This window comes from Alnus glutinosa, chromosome 12 (genome assembly GCF_958979055.1).
Source record: "Alnus glutinosa chromosome 12, dhAlnGlut1.1, whole genome shotgun sequence".
NCBI lineage: Eukaryota > Viridiplantae > Streptophyta > Magnoliopsida > Fagales > Betulaceae > Alnus > Alnus glutinosa.
This window is the reverse complement of record NC_084897.1, coordinates 25,129,325-25,137,117: the sequence shown is the minus strand read 5'-3', so window position 1 is coordinate 25,137,117 and position 7,793 is coordinate 25,129,325. Positions and strand designations below refer to the sequence as shown.

At 38.0% G+C, this 7,793-nt stretch overlaps 1 protein-coding gene across 1 annotated transcript; it reads left to right on the top strand.

Moving 5' to 3' along the window:
* Positions 1 to 1,510: 1,510 nt before the first annotated feature.
* Positions 1,511 to 4,403, top strand: LOC133883113 (uncharacterized). Its single transcript, XM_062322327.1, has 3 exons — positions 1,511 to 1,843; positions 2,200 to 2,321; positions 3,689 to 4,403. Exons 1-3 carry the CDS (start codon positions 1,609 to 1,611, stop codon positions 3,851 to 3,853), a joined length of 522 nt encoding a protein of 173 aa, XP_062178311.1. The 5' UTR covers positions 1,511 to 1,608; the 3' UTR covers positions 3,854 to 4,403.
* The last annotated feature ends 3,390 nt before the right edge of the window (positions 4,404 to 7,793 follow it).

Genomic DNA, 7,793 nt, shown 5'->3' with positions numbered 1-7,793 from the left:
ATAAACCAATACAAAATAAGAATATTAAGGTTGGAGGATTTGACCCGTTTAATTAAATTGATCGAGTTATGATTGACCTATATAGTCTTATATCCACACATCGACACGATCTGAATTCGACACACGAACACGAATTGTCATCCCTAACTTTTATTTATATATAAATATTGAGGCCCATAAGCCTTCTGAAACTTTTTCATACTTTTTAGGTAAGAGCCTTTCTAGCTTTCAAAAAGCTCTCATATAATGGTTGAGCCTGGTTGGGCCTAGTTGCGGAATAGGGGAGTTTATGACCTCTTGTAGAGTTAACCCATCACACAAGACCTCAATCTTCCAGATAATATTACCATTCCTAGAAGCCCTTATCAAAGTCTGCAATAAACTTCTTTTTTTTTTTTTCTTTTTTTTTTAAAGACAGTCTGCAATAACTTTTTAGTCATATCATGATATGATTAAAAAATTAAAGATTTTTTTTTTTGGTAAAATTTAATAAATCCATTGTGTGTCTACCATGTCTTCGCCTGCAAAAATTAATTAGAAAAATGAGAATTGAACAACACATTATATCACTAAAAAATGGTTTAAAAAATGTCTTTCGCCTTCGAGATTTTATGCTGTAGTGGGGTTTTTTTAAGAATGAGAATGATGTTACTGCAAGAATAAAGAGGCGATCCAAAAGAAGTCAAAAGAGAGGAAGAGACCAAAAAAGAGTTGCACAAGGCGAGAGGGAGAGACTGAGGGATGGAGAGACCAAGTGGTCTCTAGCCAAAAGAAAAAGATCCCCTCCTCTCTATGCCTTGTCATTTTCTACAGGGCCTCCTCTTACCATATACAATTTTAGAAGGGCCCCATCTTAATATTATATTATGTGTGATATTTCTTTCTAACAAGTTTGATCAGACATTATATAAATAATTTCATAGTTTGCTGAGATTTCTCTTTTCATCCAAGAAAGAAAGTTTGGATTTGATTCATTGTGGGTGTGAAAGAGAAATCCAATATACCACATTTCTAATTGCGCAATTATATCATAATATTGACGTGTCAATTCTAATCAACCTTTTGATATATATATATATTAACAAGAAATAATCCAACGGTTAGTTGAGACTACCACATCAGCATTGTAGATAGTTGTGAAATAAAAAAATAGTTTATAGCATTACTCGGAAACAAATTTTCTACAAACTGATTTGTAGGAAAAGCATCTAAAAGCGACATGTGTTCTTTAAGCTATTAAAAAAGTACGTGAAAAGTACATGTAAAGGACACATGTCAATATTAGAAATTAATTTGTAAAAAAATTCATATAAATCAGCTTGAAGCTTTCTGTCCGGTGTGAAATATAAAAACAAAGTAAGAAGAAGAAGAAGAAGAGACGAAATGGGCTTGTGGGGCTGGGAAAGAGAGTCCAAAAGCAAGGGAAGAGTGCCGATATTCGCCATTTTGGGCTTTGTAGCTTCAGCCCACATTCGAGCCCTCTGACTGGAAAAGTACCATTACCTGTGGTCACACCAATTCTCTGTCCGTCCATCCCCGAGGTTTACTCCGTTCTCTCAGTAGAGCTTCTTTCGCAGCCATTTCAACCCGAGCAGAAAAGAGACAGAGATGGGGTTTGGAGCTCTAAGGACCCTAATTCGACCCCTCTCTAGAACCCTAATCTCTCGTACCTTCCCTCGGCCCACTACGACGCTGTTTCCTGCCACTCTCACATCCCCGATTCACCGCCGAACCCCGTGGTTTCCGATCACGAACCATTTCCACAGCTTGACGGACACTCGGTTCCCGAAGAGACGGCCCACCGACAAGCCTCGCCGCAAAAGAGTCAGCTTGAAACCCCCAGGTTCCTCATTTTCCCCTTAAGAAAAACAACTTCTACTTATTTTTTCCTGTTTCTTTTTCTCAGCAACCAAACACAGAAAATGCTCGTTTTCCGTGATTTTTTTTTTTGTTGTTCTTTTTTGCTCCTTACATATATGCTTTGCAATTCATGCCTGGTGCGTGCGGTTATGTGAAGTTGGGGTTTTTGGAGAATGAGTTTAGCGATTTAGTTGCATTTGGTGGATTTGGTTTAGAATTCACAGCAAAAATTGGTTTTCATTTGGTGGATGTGATTTAGGATTCTCAGCCAAAGTTTCTTTGCATTTGGCGAAGAATTCAAAGCCAAAACTGCTTACTGTGATTAGTTGAAGAATGCAGGGCCGTATGCTTGGGTTCAGTACACACCAGGCGAGCGGATACCTCCGTGTAGTCCCAATGAAGGCAGTGTGAAAAGAAGGAACGAGAGAAAGCGCATGAGGCAGCGCCTCGCGTTCATACTGGTGTGTGTTTTGCAAACGCTCTTAAGAAAGTTATCTTTTCCTTTTTAATGTTTTTGGGAATTGATTCGTGTTGTTTTTGTTTCTTTGTTCGATGTTCGAGTGGTTTTGGCTAAACTCTTTGAGTGCATCACCTGGGTATGTTCAGTTTTGAGCTGATGCGAATAATTGATTTGATTGGAGAAGATGATTCAGAAACTCTCTTCTGCTCTAATATACTGCATTATCAATATATGTTGCAGTGATGGTATCGGATTTTCAATTCATTACTCATGATTCTTGTTGGGTCATGTTGATGCAGTAGCAGCTTGAAAGTGTTATTGATAATGTAAGCGCTCAAAAGTATAAATTATAACTAGCATTTGTCCATGGAGACTGTGTACCATCATGGAACTAGTTTAACCTATATTGTGGGGAGCTGGTGATCGGCCAATGTTTGACACATCTTCCCTTGCTTAGCTCTTCTCTCTTTTTTTTTTTTCTTTTTTTTTTTAAGGAACGCAATTGTATGCACATTATCATAACTTATATATCATTACTAATTGGTGAAGTTCCAAGGATCACTGTCTATAACAAGATTTCCAACCAAAAGGTTTTCTTTATAGATATGTAAGTGTGACCTCTGGCTTAGCTTTATCCCTTTTGTTAGTAGATTAGCAGTAATGTTCACAGGTTGAGTGGTGTTATCACTTCTTGAGCTTTATTGTGGATCATATATTCAATCCGACTATGGCTTGGTCCACATAAAAAAGGACAGTGTTAAAAGATCCAATTGAATCTTTTGACACATTAGATAGGACATGTTAAAAAAACTGGAGATTATTTCAGTGTTTATAAAACTTATTTTCAGCTCTTCCTAGATTTATATTTCTGTTGACAAGTATGTCTGTAATATTTGTGTGCATGCATTAAGAGCCTGCATTGTGCTATATGTATTATAAAATGAAAGATACCAGATTTCTTGTTCTTTTATTGTGTTGATTCCTTGAAAATATTACCATTCATGTGCGGCAGATGAAATAATTTTGGAAGTTGGAGAGGTGGTTTATAATGTTTTATCATTGGGTGCCACTTACCCTGTATTACACATTGCTGTTGGACCTTTAATCTGCTGGAGACATCCATAGATTCGGATATATATCCTCTTTATTTTTAGTTTTTATTTATTCTTTGTACGAAATTTTAGTTTATGCTTATTCATAAAAAAAGAAAAAAAAATTTAGTTTATGCTTTGAGTTTTTTTTTTCCCTCTCGCCCACTTGCACAAGTCACCTGAATAGACAGGCTTTTGTGTTGAAGTTGAATTCAAATTACTACCTTGTATAGTTGATTGTTTTCTTGAATGGGACCTTGATTTTGGGCATGTGCAGGCAGAAAAAAAGAAACGGCAGGCTCAGTTGCGGGAGGCTAATAGGAAGAAGAGCATTAAGAGGGTAGAGCGGAAAATGGCTGCTGTGGCAAGGGACAGAGCGTGGGCTCAAAGACTTGCTGAGCTGCAGCAGCTTGAGGAAGAGAAGAAAAAATCCATGGCTTAACATTCATTCGTGCTTGACTTCAAATGCAGATGATGTCGCTGCTTTTTGGCTTTTTGCCCATTCTCGAGTGATCATCCAAACTAGTTTCTTTAAGCACCTATAATGTACTTCCTATCTGTTAGATAGGTCAGCCTGTGTTTAGTTTGTCAGCATTTAGCCTTCCTAACATATACAGAGGTGTGTTGTTTTGCACATTGTTCAATTGTAGACTAGCAGAGTGGCAGTGTGTACTCTGGCATGCTGGGCCTGAGTTTTTAAAGTAGATAGAGATTGAGCAACCGTATTGGCTGTCCTCCCCAGCCCCTCTCCCCACTTTTCTTGAATTAATGCCTTGTTGGGGCCATGAAATCCTGATTGGCTTATTCTCTTCACAAGGGCTTATCATTTGGTTGGCCCAAACCTGCTGACTCGAACTGATGGGTTCGATTGGGAAAACCCGACTACCCGTCTGTTGGTCTGACATGATTGGGTGGGGGGTCTTGCTAAACCGACTATATATTATATGAAAATTTTGATGTTTCTAATAAAATTGTTTTGTTTTTTGTTTTTATCTTTGCAATGTATGTCTTAAATTTTCCACTTCTAATGGTAATGGAGGAAAGAAAAGGGGAGTGAAAGGAAATGCTTCAAAACAAATTATGAGAAGCGGCCTATTTAGCACTTTGATGTGTATGAAATTTGGCACATTTTGAGATCTTCAACACAATCCACTTCTTAACAAGGAGCAGCTGCTGATGGATGTCGGTGATGATGGGGGCACAAGGCCAATCGGTAAAGAGATGGCTTTTGTTGATAGCCAAGTTAACAGAGTCACCTTCAAGGGTGAGAGCATAGCATCAATGAAACTATGAAAGACTGGCCTCCCCAAGTGAATACCCGGGGAAGTTGCAATAATGTTACCCTCATGGTCACTCAAGGCTACAGCAACCACAACAAATTGAGGACGAATCTCCACTTCAAAATTAGCTTGATAGAGCCTAATGGAGGGGGAATCCAATCATTCGAGGAGGGAGAGATTTTTTCCCAAGCTGAGAGATGAGCTTTCACTGAGGTGAGGATGGTTTTCAGGGAGGACTGACGAGGAAGGGTTAGACTGAACATTGCTATGCACAAGCTTATTCCTAGCCAACCAAATTTGATCCAAGGAAGCCAAAGCAAAGATTTGAAAATCATGTACTACATTCTTGGGAATTCCACCAGATGGTGCTGAAGCAAGAATTTTGTCCAGACCACAGTGGGATGAGAACCAAAGTCCGAAGAATTTAAAGGCCACCTGGAATTGCGCCAAATGGATCTGGCAAAAGGGCAGTCCAAGAAAATATGTCGAATGGTTTTCGGAGGGCCATTACACATAGGGCAACAGCAGCAATCTTGAATCTTGATCCCTAGAAGGGATGAAACGATAAACGTTTGCCCTTACTAGAAGAATATTCCAAGTGATCTTCCAAAGCAAATGTTTCAGCTTCTGCTGAATTTTAAAACTCTTTTAATCAGTCAGGCTATTAGGAGACGAACTAGAGAAGTGGCTGATGGTATCTACTTCGTGGGCAGATCTTACAAAGAATTGGCCCTTGGAGGAGGAGACCAAACCCAATGGTAAGTGGAACTAGACTGGCCCAGATGGATATTTAGGATTTGCTGAGCTGAGATGGGATCAAACAGGTTGTTTATGAGGCTAGAATTCCAGGTTTTGATAAGGTCAGCTATGTGCTTGTCATGAGGGTTGAAAAGGTTAAGGTTTGGTACTGGTGCAAAGAGAGAATCCATGGAGAATTCCAAATGTTCAGAGCAATACCATTGAAAATTGCCCAACAAGCTCCTTTTTCCATCACCTCCCTACTTCTAAGAATCCCTTTCCACAGCCAAAAGCAGAGGGTTTGACAGATACCTGAAGGAAATCATCCCTGTGGAGATACTTGGCTTTGAAAGAATCAACCCAATTCCTAACGCAAATCTTGATTAGTAAGGACTTTTCCACGACTAAGCCTAGCTAGTAAAGCTCTGTTATGATACTCCATAGACCTAAGCTCGGAGCAGTGATTCACGGTGGACGTTTTTCCGTCTCTCAACCGACACTTTTTAATAAAAAAGTAATCTCTAATGTCAAATCAGAAATTACTTTTTTATTAAAAAGTGACGGTTGGGGGACGGAAAAACGTCCCCCACACATCATTTTCGCTAAGCTCGAGGCCCCCAATAGACCTATGGGAGCAAATTCTGTTCTAACCAAAACGAGTGAGATTATTATTATTATTATTCTTTTTTTTTTATTGGGGGAAACGCCACCGAAACTATCTAAGAGCAAAATAAATATCCTGGCATAGAGATTTAGGCAACATGAAGAGGGACATGGACATGGTGTAGCTTGGGATGCATTGACAACTGTTTTAATGAGGGTGGTACGAGCTGCCTAGGATAGAAGCTTGGCCTTCGAGCCAGAAATCCTGCTTAGAAATTTGGCTATGATACGACCCACAAGGAAAATGGAAGGTGTGTGGTCACTATTTGGTGCATTTGGGAGGAAGGGAAGTGGGTTTTCCTGCCAGTTTAGAGCCTCAGTTTGGGTGATAAACTAGTCAATATCTGCTTGAGTCTTGTTCATGGCGAAGGAAAGTGGGGGTACGTAGATAGGGGAACGTAAGGGTGAAGCAGAAAGGGATATGAGAGTATTCTCGGGTAAGCTCTACGAGAGAGAAGATTATCTTTTGATTTTTGTAATTTTTTAAAGTCAGTCCATTTGATTTCATTCAAGTTCTGCTCTTTTTTTTTGATTAATGAAATTGGTGTCTAATTTGGTAGATTATTTCTCTTGACAAATAAAGTCCAACAGAAACTTAGATCGTGCAAGGATGTCCATCACGTTTGCTTATTTACCTGTTGCATGTTACTTTCATAGGCCAGTTTAGGATAAGTCTTAAAAGGGATATTTATCCTAAAAACTTAATTGATAAAAAAAAAAAAAATGATAAATTTAATCTTTAACATTTCCGTGTGAATTCAAACTCTCATGAGACTCAATACCTAAAATATTTAACAGAAAATAAGGATAAACTGTGAAATCAAAATCTATATTCAATCATTGCTTATTTCAAAAACTCTAAATTAATATTTTAACAGATAGTTGGCTATGATAAAGTAAGAACACTATGGTTCACCATCGAGTAGTTCGGTTATAAACAACTCCGAATTGTTAAATTATCAATTATCTCAAATGCTTAAGTTAATGGGAAGAAGTAAATTTAACTATTTAATCAATACTTTAACATTAACACTCTTTCTCACGTGTGTACTTAAACTTCTTTTTAATAGGTAAGGTCTAACACGTGAAATATTAAATTGAAATTGAGTGAATTGATGGAATCAAGGTTCGAACTTAAGATCTTTGGCTCTGATACTATGTTAAATTATAAATTATCACAAAAACTTAAGTTAATAGGAAAAAAGTAAATTTAATCACTTAATCAATACTTTAACACTTCCTCTCACATGGAGCTAAAAGGATAATTGATAATTTAATATGGTATCAGAGTAGATTCATTGGACAATGATTGACCTTTTCTTCCCGAAGTTGAACACGTGTTTGGCCAAAGTTGCCTCACGTGAGGAGGTGTGTTAAAGTATCCAAAATCACCAAAAGATACATGACTTAGATACTTTATAAGACATAATGTCACATTCTCTTTCAAGCCGTCTTTTGAAAGTGAGTAACATCCATGAATTTTTACATGAATGTATTACCCATGTATATCATGCTACGTGATGAAGATGCTACCAGAGTCATTTAAAAGTTTTAAATAATGCGTCATCACGTACACCGTTGCAACAAAATAAAAATCTCAAGCATGAAATGACTGGTGTGGATCCTTGTCCCAAAATAAAAACATAAAAAAAGAAGGTAATTGGAGGGTACGGGACTTGTACTAGGGCTCCACTAACCTAA

Coding starts and splice junctions, on each gene's coding strand:
- LOC133883113 (XM_062322327.1), top strand. CDS start 1,609: ATGGGGTTTGGAGCTCTAAGGACCCTAATTCGACCCCTCTCTAGAACC. Junction 1,844..2,199: donor AGTCAGCTTGAAACCCCCAG/GTTCCTCATTTT, acceptor TGAAGAATGCAG/GGCCGTATGCTTGGGTTCAG. Junction 2,322..3,688: donor AGCGCCTCGCGTTCATACTG/GTGTGTGTTTTG, acceptor GGGCATGTGCAG/GCAGAAAAAAAGAAACGGCA.